General features: G+C 42.9%; 1 protein-coding gene across 2 annotated transcripts in view; it reads left to right on the forward strand.

The window, feature by feature from the left end:
- Window positions 1-1,770: 1,770 nt before the first annotated feature.
- The window catches only part of CDH13 (cadherin 13), a 1,055,068-nt gene continuing 1,042,962 nt past the window's right edge, over window positions 1,771-13,876 (forward strand). For both annotated transcript variants that reach the window (XM_044931221.2, XM_044931224.2), the window contains exon 1: window positions 1,771-1,914. In XM_044931221.2, the coding sequence (XP_044787156.2) occupies window positions 1,786-1,914 (129 nt within the window). In that variant the 5' untranslated portion in view covers window positions 1,771-1,785. The remainder of the gene's footprint in view (window positions 1,915-13,876) is intronic.

Consider the following 13,876-nt stretch of genomic DNA (forward strand, 5'->3'; position numbering starts at 1 on the left):
GGCAGGCAGTGGAGCCGGACAGACATGGTTTGGATCCTGGCTGTACCACTTCTGCGCCATGGAGGCTGGGACAGATGACTCCCCCTCTTTATCTCTCTCCATCTTCCTGGCCTGTCTCTGCCCGGTTCAGTAGCATAGCCACCGGCCACACGTAGGTACTGAGTCCTCGAAAGGTGGCCGGTGTGACCTAGGCGTGCTGCAAGTGTAAAGTCCCTCCTGAATGACACTTACTACTTTTTAAAATAATGACTGTAAACTGTTTGATTAATTATTTTTATATTGGTTACATGTTGACATGTTGAAATGAGACTATTTTGGATATTGTGTTAGATAAAAATTTATTAATTTTACTTGTTACCTTTTGCCTTCTTTTTACGGCCACTAGGACATTTAGTTATGTCTGTGGCTTCCATGTACAATTTGAGGCATCCGTTGCTTTATTGCACAGTTTCAATCCACATAAGTAGGAGCAGAAGAAGAGAATGGGGAGAGAGCGCAGCTCCACAGAGAGTCCCACTGTGTGCCCGACGCTGTACCCTGACCTTAAGCCTCTCAGCCACCCTTCGCAGTAGCTACTATGTTTGTTTCACCATTTTACAGATGAGGCTCCCAGAGAAGAAATGATTTGCTCGGGGGACCATCAGTTAATACATGCTGGGTGATTGGAGCCCAGGTATTTGGACTCAACATCCCAAGATCTCTCTATTAATTATCGCCTTTGCTGCCGTCAGGGGTGGTCAACAGTGTCTATCTTGCAGACCTCCGTTTTAGGGACTAAATGAAATATTGTGGGTAAACTCTTAGGTTAGGGCCTGACACTTCGGAAGAGCAGCAGGACATGATAGCTGCTATTGATATTAGTGTTAAAATAATAATACAAAAGAGGAGGAGGGGGCTGAGGGAGGAGAGAGGAAGGGGGAAGGGTCATGCCACCACCGCGAGAGGCCAGGCGCTCCCCTGGTACTTTCCACACAGTGTGTAATTTAATACTCACGGCAAGCCTGGCCCATGTCCCGCCCTTTCCTTCTTTCATTTTTGCTGGTATGAATGTAAGCAAAATCTGTGAGGCACTTGAGTGCTCAGTCCCACTTCACGGACCTTTCCCGTGTTCTGATGTGGGGTAGGAAGCTTGAGATGGTAAAGGGGGGTGCTGGCAGGGACCAGCAGGCAGTGAGCACCCAGGAGCTGAGAGGGAGGACAGGCTTGGGGTTTTATAAGAGAAGAGTGGATGCTCTATTTTTAGCATCTGATTCACCCAGAGAAATCTGGCGCCCTGTCCCCAGCACTCAGGAACTGTGAATACTAAGGAAGGAATGACCAGTTGTTGAAGACGTCAGTGAGGGCGGGGGAAGGAAGCAGAAGGAACGGCCATGGAGTCTCACTAACAAGGATCACAATTCTGAACCAGCCAGACGCCAGTGGGAACGGAAGAGTGGCGTTTTCCCTTAAGGAATTCTAGAAACGTATTTCATGTGACTGGCCTTGCCCCAAAAGAAGAGGAAAGAAAGTGTACTTTAATTGGACTAAATAAAGAATCAAGTCTAACTGGGTTGGAAGGCAACTGCCTTGAAGGGAGAAAGATGTGAAGGGTAGTGTGTGTTTACCGGGGGTTTGGAAACTTCTGGTAACAGAATCTATTCCCAGCCTCGTCCCTGGTCAAGGGGCACGGGGCACAAAGTCAGTAGGTCAGTCGTCCCTGCTGTTCCTGCTGCTTTGTCAACCCCAAGCACGTGGCCTCTTGTTGTCCAGACCGACTTTTGCCCACTTTCCAAAGGCAGTGAGTGGATGGCAAGGGTCAGCCTTTGTCAGACTCCGTGCCAGGTCCAGCTGTGGCTGCACAGTTGCTACGTGTTAACCTCCTTGAAGCCTCACTCTAATCCTCTGAAGTATTTCTTTTTATCCTTCATTTTACAGGTAAGAATTGAATTATTCTGCCAGGCCATTTAATTAAAAGTTCGTAGAGCCAGGATTCTAAACTAGGTCAATCTGACTCCCAGAGCAGCTGATTCTGCTACATCATGCAGCCTTTTCTTTGAACCTCATTGTCAGGACCCGAGATTTCTCTACCTGCACTCGTTCCACGAAGGAGGTCTCAGTGCTGTGACCTCTTGGAGGAAAGGGCTGGTTCACTTTACCCGCCATGCAGAGGTAATGCTAGAGAGTCAGGGTGGAAGGGGGAGTGGGGAATTTCTCTTTTCATGTGACTTGTTTTTGTTTGGAGGTGAGACTGAGAGATAAGAGAGTGAGAGAGAGAGAGAAAAGGAAAGAAGAGAAAAAGAAAGTTCTGAAAAAAGAATGACAAGGTACTCAATGTATTTTGTAAAATGAAGTTAGATCATTGTTAATAAATTCATACTACACATCGTGATCCCTCACACACATATAGATCTATACACATCCATGTGCATAAATACATATACGTGTGTGTGTGTGTGTAAATGGCTAGCTAGCTAGATACTTGTTTGGGTTACTAAATTATTTTAGTGTCTACTATTTTTTATAATACCTAACTATTTGTTTATGGCCTTTAAAAAATCCAGAAATTGCCCTTCAATATATAAAATAGTTAATTGACATGATTATTTGAATTGTTCAAGGAGCATCAAAAATTGAAACGATTCCCCAAATGTGAAACCCCCACTTGTTCCAAGCCACCTCTTCTTCCCAGAGGCAACTGCTGCTATCAGCTTACTATGATTTTTGTAGCCTTTTTTTCCCTTTTTTATTTTGTTTTTGTTTTTTAATTTTTACAACCTCTTGTTGGTTTCTGCTGTAAGGCAAAGTGAATCAGCTATATGTATACACATATCTGCTGCCTCTTGAGCCTCCTTCCCTTCCCCGCTAGGTCATCACAGAGCACAGACTAGCATTTTTGTGTGTAGGAACATAAAAAAATATATGTTTTTTTTCTTGTATCAAAAATAGAATCCTATATTATATATTATTCTGCAACCTCTGCCTTTACACAATGTATCTTTTTTACTTGGTGTCTATGTACCACCCCAGAACACAAAGGAACCAGAATTCATTTAACGATCCTCTACTGATAGACATTTAGGTGGTTTCTTGTTTTTCACTATTATGAGGGTAATTCTTTAGTCTTTTATTCTAGGGAATGCTTGATGTTTTACAGTCAACATATGGCTAAGTAAATATTTAAAATTTTATGTTGACATTTTGCTGTCAAGTTCAGAACTTTTATTATGCAATTCACCTCTTGAATTATGTAATATGTATTATCACTTTCTAAGTTTTAATTTACAAGGCGACAGCTATAAATGTTGATTGTCTTTTTCAGATAATCTTCCATTTCTGTAGCTAAGAGCCGGTAAACAATACTGACACCTGCCTTGGGTATATGAAAGGATGTATACAAGGGACGAAATAGAAAAGTGGAGATTCGAGGGTTCTAATCCCACCTTCTTCCTCCCTGTGGAAGAACCAGGTGATTATCAAGTGAAAGCTCAGATGTACTCATGAGCAAGGCTAGTGCCAAACCTTTCAAATTCAGGCTCTTTGATTAACTGTGCTGGAGAACACAGCTTGGACCTAAGGTCAAAGTGAGGGTTTTGGCAGATACCTCCTAAATCTAGAATTTGGACCTATCTGAAGTAAAGCCGGGTTTTCATTTCTAATTAATTACCAGCCAGCCAAGCATTTCCTGTTGTCCACTGACCCATCATTTGTGGGGGAATAGACTTATGCTGTCTGCTTATCTATCCTTATCCTTGGTAAGTAAGGAGCAAGAGGATGTCAAACCTTTCCCATCTCCACAGAAAAGTCATCTCTGACCTTCCCATAAGAATAAGTAAATGAGGAGGTGCAAAGGGGGCCAGAAGAACTCCAGTCCCACTCTTTACTGGAGAATGGGATAGAAGTGCACTCATGGAAACATGTAAGGAGGTGAACTGGGTCTCTGCCCACATAGCACATGATCTTGCCTGTTAGCAATCCTCCTTAAGATTATAGATTTTCCCAAAAATAGTGATATTAATTTTTGTTTATAACAGTCATAAACAAAAATTTCATAGCTTTGAATAGTGTCCCCTTACCCCCAAATAAGTGGGGCTTCCCTAATGGCTCAGTGGGTTAAGAATCCACCTGCAGTACAAGAGACACAGAAGATGTGGGTTTGATCCCTGGGTGGGGAAGATCCCCTGGAGGAGGGCATAGAAACCCACTCCAGTATTCTTGCCTGGGAAATCCCATGGACAGAGGAGTCTGGCAGGCTACAGCCCATGGGGTTGCAAAGAGGCAAACACCACTGAGCGACTGTGTGTGTGTGCACACCACCCGCCCCCCAACCCCGACATAGGACCATACTGTAATATCTGCTCCTTGTGAATGGTATCTTATATGGAAAAAAGAAACTCCTTGCAGATATAGTTAAGTTCAAGATCCTGAGAGGAGATGATCCTGGATTAGCAAGATGGGTCCTAATCTAATGACAAGTGTCATGAGAGACAGAAGATACAGAGGAGAAGCCCACGTGAAGTTGGAGGCAGAGACTGTAGGATGTTGCCATGAGCTAAGCAACACTAGGAGTCTCCAAGCTGGAAGAGGTGAGAAAGGATTCTTCCCTAGAGCCTTCAGAGGGAGTATGGCCTTGCTGACACCTTGATTTCAGACTCTGGCCTCCAGAACTGTGACGGGATAAATCCCTTTTGTTTTGGGCCTCCAGTTGGTGGTCATTTGTTACAGAAGCTCTCGGAAATGAGTACATTTACCATGGGTAGCCTGTCCCTTCTCCAGCAGATCTTCCCCACCCAGGAATCGAACTAGAGTCTCCTGCATTGCAGGCAGATTCTTTTCCAACTGAGATATGAGGGAAGCCCCAAGGATGAAATAAGGATGTGGTATTCTAGTCCAAGGTTGCACATCTAGATAAGGCTGGCTTCCTTTACTCTAAACTCACTCCCTTCCTATCACCATTTAGAGCAGAAGTTGTTTTCCCCTTACTCACAACGCATTTATTAATATAACTCGCTGTTCCACCTAGACCATTTCACCCGAGCTTATTCACAGCTCCTGCCGGCTGATGGCCTGCTCTGGCAGGTGCCGGGAAGCAGGCGGGCCTCTTGTAAACAGTGCTTGCCTCAGCTCTCTTCTGCTTACCAGCTCTTCTAGGTGGATCTGACTTTTCTGCATTGGTGTTTTGGTTGTCCATTAGTTGTTTTGATTGTCTGTTACTCTAACTCCCAGCTCCAACTCTTCAATCAGCTTGATTAAAGCAACATGAGAAGAAACCAAGGCTGTCTGCTTTTGCCAATCACCTGAGTACTCCAAGACAGGCTTTGTCTATTCAGAAGGGATTTTACCTGGGAAACTTTTATAAGTCAACTGATTCAATTCTCAGTTCCCCAACACTGGCCCTTCTGTCACTGGACCACATAACTTTACCAAGGCCAAGGTTGTTTAGCATCTTTACCTTCTTTGGTCCTTTGTTACCAACTGGTGCTTTAAAAAAGGAATCAAATCCTTCACTTGCTTGGTGGGATGTACACTGAACAACAAATTGAACAAAGCAGAACAGCTTGGGAACAGCTTGTCCAATATTTAGCTCATTGAATTTGCACCAGGCCACCGATAATCATAACAGTACTAGGGGAGATAACAGGCAGAGAGAATCCTTTAGGGTATATCTTCCCAACCAGCGAGGATTCTCAGAGTGGCTGGTAGTGCCAGCTTCATGATTGTGCCCCCCAGTATAGTTACTGGGGCTGGGGATTATGAATTTGGATCATGAACTTTGGGTTTGAGTATGGCCTTAGGGTGGAAACCTGAAAACCAGCCTAGTAAGAGCAATAGATCCAGGAGGCAAAGCAGGAGAGATAATAAGGGAAGAGTCCTCAGGGGGAACCACCAGTGGTTCCTCAGCTTATGAAGACTAAGAAAGGCTTGAATCCCCCTTGCATGTAGCCCTTTGTTTGAGGTGGGTAGGGAGACTACTACAGGAACCACAGCCGTGAACACACACATTTATGATCATCAGAGACGACTTTGCCTAATGGCGTGTCTACTGGACTCGGAATACCAGAGTGTGCCTGTATTACTTTCCTGGGGTCCATAACAAAGTGCCACAGGCTGGGTGGCTTAAACAACAGAAATGTATTTTCTCACAGCTCTATAGGCTGGAAGTCCAAGATCAGGATATCATCAGGATTGGTTTCTTCTGAGATTTCTCTCTTTGGCTTGATGATGGCTGTTTTCTCCCTGTTTCTTCACGTGTTTGTCTGTGTTCCAATCTCCTTTGCTTGCAAGAACACCGGTCATATCAGATGAGAGACCACTCACATAGTCTCCTATCATCTTTACCTCTTTAAAGACCTATCTGCAAATACAGCTGTGCTCTGAGGTACTGGGAGTTCGGACCCCAATGTACGAATCTGGGGAGGGGACACAGCTCAACCCACTGTCCTTCCCTCCCAGGCCCTCTTCAACACCAGTCTCCTGTTCAGCTCCACTGGGCTCTCTTAGCGACCAACCTTGGGTCTTTTCCCTTATGATCTTCCCCATTGAGATTTGAGGTTCACTAGCTCCTGGGAAGTCAGTGCCCTGCTGAATATTAAAATACAGGCTCCAAGCTCTTGAAATACAAAAGCGAGCTGTGAACTAAGACTCTGCTCTTCCCTCAAGAAGGCATTTGGCATTTCCTTCCCTTGTGGCTACACCACGCCATATCCAGGGCCCTGAGGTTAACTAGGGCAATTATTAGTAAATGGTTCGAGCGTGGTTGCCTCAAGGTTCTGATAGATAGGTCAAAGGAATATGAATGCAAATGCATTTTTTAAAGCACACTGCAGCTATTGTTGGGTATAATCGAAAGTCATTAAGCGTATTAGCTGCTGATTTTATAATTAAGTGTTAACACTTTCTGGATGCAAACCTAAGTAACAGGAGATATTGGCCATTTGCAAAACATGTTTAAACAAAAAAGATTCAGAGACAAGAAGTGCCTCTCATCTTAATTATTTTTTTTTGCATCATAAAAACCTCATGAACAATGCTTTTGCAAAGCATAATGGATGTGGAGCAGCTGTAGAAAACATCTCACTTCCTTTGTTTGGAAACATCGTTTTACATTTGGAAAGGAAAATTCTGTCCAGCTGATTTTATTCCAAAGAGAGGACGATTCTCTGCTGTCTGAGACACATCTACCCGTGTCTATCAAGCATTGGTAAAAACTTTAGAGGGAATGCTTTGAAATTGTGCTTGCTTTCTCTGAATGCTGCTTCTTCAAGGTCTCCAGGCGGCTACTGAGTCTGCAGGGGAAGGCCAACTGTTGACCCTCACATCCTGTCCTTGAATGCCAAGGAGCAGACTTTCTTGCTTTCGAAAGCAGAGGAAGAACTTCTTGTTCTCTTCTCCTTTTTGGAGCCATTCACAAACCATCGGCATCATTCCAGACTTGGTTTTCCACATGGATAAAATGAAATTACTGATCACATCACATTAGGAGCAGAACTGCACGGGCACTTCAGCTGACCGTGCTTGGGGAAGCAGCGCACCTCATCTTTCCACGTTCTTAGCTGTGACTCTATAGCCACTGAACTCTGTGTCCAGGGTACTCAGCAGTGTCCAACATAACTATGGATCTTCTGGGTTCACACCATTCCCTACCTCTCTGAGTTGACCCCCTTCAGGGGACAAGCCATCTGTGTACTTTTCTATCAGTTAGCCATTGCCATGTAACAAACCATCCCCAAATGTAGTGGCTTAAACCACAACTATATGCTCCTTCTCATGAGCCATTGGTGACTGGGTGGTTCTGCTAATCTGGATCAGGTGTGGTTGATTGGGACTGGGCTTGCTAAAACATCTGTGGTCAGTTAGCAGGTCTACTTGAGGCTACTTAGTCTAGGATGATCTTTCTTTTAAATTTTATTTATTTTTGATGGCACTGGGTCTTCACTGCTATGGGGTGGGATTTTTCTAGTTGCAGGGCCCGAGTTTTTCATTGCAGTGGCTTATCTTACTGCAGATCACAGGCTCTAGGGCACATGTGTTCAGTATTTGTGGCTCACGGGCTTAGTTGCCCTGCAGCATGTGGGATTTAGTTCCTGGACCAGGGATCAAACCCACGTCCTCTGCATTGGCAGTTAGACTCTTAACCACTGGAGCACCAGGGAAGTCCAGTCTAGGTTGATCTTTGCTGGGATAAATTAGTATTTTCTTTGAGGGTCTCCCCTCATCCAGGTGAGCCTGGGCATGTTCTAAGGTTTATAAGTATGGTAGATAGAAAATAATGGCCTCCAGAGACAACCAGGTCATATCCTTGGAATTTGGGACTATGTTATCTTTACATGGCAAAGGAAATTTTGCATATGCAATTAAGCCAAGAATCCTGGGATGGGGAGTTTATTCTGGGTCATCAGGGTGGGCCCCTGGAATTACTAGAGTCCTTATAAAAAAGAGGCAGGAGGGTCAGATACAGAGAAGGAGATAGGATGACAGAGCAGAGACTGAGGTCATGCAGGGTCATGAGCTGAGGAATGGAGGCAGCTTCTAGAAGTTAGAAAAGGCAAGGAATATTTCAGGTATGACCTAAATCAAATATCTTATTATTATACAGTGGAGGTGACAACTAGATTCAAGGGACTAGATCTGATAGACAGAGTGCCTGAAGAACTATGGATGGAGGTTTGTAACATTGTACAGGAGGTGGTCACCAAAGCCATCCCAAAGAAAGAGAAATTCAAGAAGGCAAAGTGTTTATCTGAGGAGGCTTTACAAATATCAAGGAAAGAAGATAAGCAAAAGGCAAGGGAGAAAGGGAAAGATAAACCCAACTGAATGTAGGGTTACAGAGAATAGCAAGGAGAGATAAGAAAGCCTTCTTAAGTGAACAATGCAAAGAAATGGAGGAAAACAATAGAGTGGAAAAGAATAAAGGTATAGTCAAGAAAATTGGAGGTATCAAGCAAACATTTCATGCAAGGATGTGCATGATAAAGGACAGAAATGGTAAGGACCTACCAGAAACAGAAGAGGTTGAGAAGAGGTGGCAAGAATACACAGAAGAACTGTACAAAAAAGGTCTTAATGACCTGGATAATCACGATGGTGTGGTCACTCACCTAGAGCCAGACATCCTAGAATGTGAACTCAAGTGGGCCTTAGGAAGCATTACTGCAGACAAAGCTAGTGGAGGTGATGGAATTCCAGCTGAGCTATTTCAAATCCTAAGATATGATGCTGTTCAAGTGCTGAACTCAATATGTCAGCAAATTTGGAAAACTCAGCAGTGGCTACAGGACTGGAAAAGGTCAGTTTTCATTCCAATCCCAAAGAAAGGCAATGCCAAAGCATAGTCAAACTACTATACGATTGTGCTCATTTCACATACTAATAAGGTTATGTTCAAAATACTTCAAGCTAGGCTTCAGCAGTACGTGAACTGATATGTAAAAGCTGGGTTTAGAAAGAGCAGAGGAAATAAAGATTAAATTGCCAGGAGAAAGCAAGGGAATTCCAGAAAAATATCTACTTCTGCTTCATTGACTACACTAAAGCCTTTGACTGTGTATTACAACAAACTGTGGAAAATTCTTAAAGAGATAGGAGTACCAGACCACTTTACCTGTCTCCTGAGAGACCTGTATACAGGTCAAGAAGCAACAGTTAGAATCAGACATGGGATAGCTGAGGGTTTCAAACTGAGAAAGGAGTACAACAGGGCTGTATATTGTCACCTTGCTTATTTAACTTACATGCAGATTGCTTCCTGCAAAATTCCAGGCTAAACGAATCACAAGCTGGAATTAAGATTGCCAGGAGAAATATCAACAGCCTTAGATATGCAGATGATGCCATTCTAATGAAAGAAAGTGGAAAGGAACTAAAGAGCCTCTTAAAGGTGAAAAAAGAGAGTGAAAAAGCTGGCTTAAAACTCAACATTCAAAAAACTAAGATCAAGGCATTCAGTCCCATCACTTCATGGTAAATTGAAGGGGAAAAAGTGGAAACAGTGACAAATTTTATTTTCTTGGGCTCCAAAATCACTGCAGACGGTGACTGCAGTCATGCAATTAAAAGACACTTGCTCTTTGGAAGGAAACTTATAACAAACCTAGACAGTGTGTTAAGACAGAGATATCACTTTGCTGGCAAAGGTCCATATAGTCACAACTATAGTTTTTCTGGGCTTCCCTGGTGGCTCAGATGATAAAGAATCTACCTGTAATGCAGGAGACCTGGGTTTGATCCCCAGGTTAGAAAGTTCCCCCAGAGAAGGGAATTGCTGCCCACTTCAGTTTTCTTGCCTGGAGAATTGCATGGAGGAGCCTGGCAGGCTATATAGTACGTGGGGTTGCAATGAGTCGGACACACCTGAGTGACTAACGCTAACATAGTTTTTCCAGTAGTCATGTACAGATGTGAGAATTGGGCCATAAAGAAGGCTGAGTGCCGAAGAATTGATGCTTTCAAATTGTGGTGCTAGAGAAGACTCTTGAGAGTTCCTTGGACTGCAAGGAGATCAAACCAGTCAGTCCATCCTAAAGGAAATCAACCCTGAATATTTATAGGAAGGACTGATGCTGAAGCTGAAGCTCCAATACTTTGGCCACCTCATGCGAAGAGCTGACTCATTGGAAGAGACCCTGCCATTGGGAAAGATTGAAGGCAAAAGAAGAAGGGGGAAGCTGAGGATGAGATGGTTAGATAGCATCACTGACTCAGTGGACAAGAATTTGAGCAAACTCCAGGAGATAGTGAAGGACAGAGGAGCCTGGTCTGCTGCAGTCCATGGGTTGCAGGGAGTCGAATACGACTTAGTGACTGAACAACAACAAAAGATCCTCTCCTGAAGTCTCTAGAAAGGAACAAAATCTGCTGGCAGCTTGATTTTAGCCCATAAGACCCATTTCAAACCTCTGACCTCAGATAAGATAATAAGTTTGTGTCACTTTAAGTCACTAAGTTTGTGCTAATATTTTACAACAGGAAGTCACTGGAGCATTTTGAAGAGAATTGTGATGTGAATGAAGTTCCTTACATTTAAGAAAAAAAAAATCATCGATTATGTGGAATATGGAATGAGGAAGTAGAAGCATTTGCAGGAGTCCAGAGAAGGGATTATGGAGCTTGGTCTAAGGTGATGACAGCGAGAGGAGTGGTGGAGTGTTCACGTGTTTTCAAAATAGACTCTAGGACTCGGTGTGTAAGAAATTGGTTGAAGGGGATGAGGGAGACAGAGGAGCCTAGACGACTCTCAGATTCTCAACTTAAGTCACTGAAAAGATGAAAATGTTATTTATTGGTTATGGTTAAAGGAAAATCAGTTTTGGAGGTTTGGTGTCTCTATGTGGAGGGAGGGAGTGGATTGAGAATTCCTTTTTGGATATATTATGCTTCAAGTGTCTGTAAGACATTAAAGTAGAGGTGTCAAGTAGCAGTTGTTTTTTTAATGAATTTGAAACTCGGGAGTAGTCTGGGCTAGAGGTCTAAATGGAATAGTTGTCAGTATAAAGATGATGCTTGAAGCCATGGGGACAGATGAGATTAAGAAGATCACAGGCTGGGGAGGGGAAGAGACAGCGCTCCAAGCAGAACCCCCTAATGTTAGCTATACTCTCTCTTCTTTGGAACTTAGGCAGGAAAAGAACTCTGCTAGAATGTCGGGGTGGGAATACACAACTAAGGAGATTTCTTAGTTACCCATTGCCCTCCACGATGTATAACATGACTGGACCCAAACAGGTTATTTCCTAGCACTTATTCATAATGGAAAGAGGTGATGCTTTCTTAATAAATAAATAAAACCACATATTTAAGAAAAGACTGCCATCATAGCATGTGTACTGTGATACCCCTTGGCTGCGTATACCCATAAAGTGCTTTAATATGGGTTCATCGGATAAATAATGATTATAAGAAAAGGGTAAATACTTGGGGGAAGCAGAAGGAAGTGTACTATGTGGAGGGCAGCATGGCTTCCCAGATTGATTCATTTGCTCTTGTTGACTATTTCTGCACTATAAATCTCAGTTGAAGAGTCTAGCTGTATCCAAAATGAGGGCCCAGAAACCCCAAACAAGAATACAATAGCTCACCAGGGAAGGCATTAACCAACCTAAATGCTGCTTTCCTTCCCCGAAGAAATCTCCTCCATCTGTGCCAGAGTCGTTATCTCTGCCTTCTTTGGTAAAGAGGAAATTTGTACTATCAAAAACAGGATTTGTGTGTCCAACCTGACTTCAAAGATATTAAATGATAAATTTTCCAAATAAAGAATAGAATGAACTCAAAGCTCCCCCCTCTGCTTGCTGGGTAAATGAAGATGGAGCCTCAAGCAAAACTTTCTGTGGGAAGGAAAGCAGGTTGCTTGATATCCTACCTCTAGACAGGCTCCGACAAGAGCTCTGTTTCAAAGACCTTGTCCTACATTAGGGCCTCTGACTAACTCATGATAATTGTAAATTATTCCAGACTACTCATGCTGCTAATATTCTTGCTGGATGAAGAATCTATCAATTAGATATTGCCACCTATCTATCAATATCTATCAATTAGATATTATAAGACTATAATAAGGCATCCCCAAACTCAATGGCATTTTACAATGTGTTTATTTATGCTATATATCTGTGGGGCAGCTGATGTTGGCTCAAGTGGCTCTCTTCCACATATTTCACTCTTGAGCTCAGAATAAAGGGGTAACAGTTTTCTGGGGAGAGGTCTTGTGTTGTAAAGCTTGGAAACTCTCAGAAGGGTGAACATAGTGATGTCTCTTAAGGCCTACGTTCAGAAGTGATATTCACATTTCATTGGCCAGAGCAAGTCATGTGACCAAATCCAGTATTGGGAGGGCAGGGAAGTGTACTCCTCCCAAGAAGTTTGGGGAAAGGGAGTGAACATTTACCAAATGATAAGATAATCTACATAGAGAAGAATACTAATATTTCTGTTTTTTAGATGGGAAAAACTGAAATACTTTGAGATCAATGCCATGTCTCTGAAATAGTTCTCAGTTAAAACTTAGAGAAATCATTTTGTATTGATTACCAAAATGGTTATTCTATCAGCCTATTTTTGCATCTTCATGTACTTAGTCACCAGATAAAGTTATTTCCTAGAAGGGACCAGACTTTCCTACTATTCATGGAATGCCTGGATGGCACTGCCCACACAGTGACCTGGTCAGGTAATTGAAAGTTGGTCAGAATGACCCTCAGATGATTTGAATGATGGTGTTGGAGGATGGAGGGGACAAAAAGTGCCCACCCGACTGAGAAGGCATTCTGAGACTGAAAAATGAGGCAGGCAGCTCCATGTAACCAATGGGTCTATTTACTGTAGGGTAACTTACTCACAGGGTTGGGATCTGTGACCTAGAAGCATTTACAGCCGCACTCTGCACTGCCGAGGGGCCACTGGGACAATTTTATAGTTAACCTAGGGCATGCAGATAGGTGTTCAGAAATAGGATGTATGCTCCTAAGTAAAGACTTATGAATGGGTAATTAGTCTTCTGGGTGCTGGGAATATGTAAGGGAGGATTTTCATCATTGTTTGGGGATGAACAGAGCATGGAGATTACTTGGTCCTAAGGATTAAACAACATCTATTACGCACAAAGCCCTTGACAACAGAGAAGTGATTCACTGGGTGGGGTCAGCAAAAGGATAGGAGAAACTGTAAGTGCCCAAGGCATCATCCGTTATACTAATTGTCATACAAATGGCTTATAATTGGATTGCATGGCATAGTTTTGAATATTTTCTCTTTCCAAAATCAGTGAGCTATTAGTTAAAATCCCTGTTCTCGGGAGATCAAATCATGACCATATTATGGCTTGAAGTTATCACAATATGGTAAACATAATTAATCACTCGAATGTCAATTAAAATTCTCCCAACTGTCAAGATAACTATGA

Source organism: Bubalus bubalis, chromosome 18 (assembly GCF_019923935.1).
Source record: "Bubalus bubalis isolate 160015118507 breed Murrah chromosome 18, NDDB_SH_1, whole genome shotgun sequence".
Classification (NCBI taxonomy): Eukaryota; Metazoa; Chordata; class Mammalia; order Artiodactyla; family Bovidae; genus Bubalus; species Bubalus bubalis.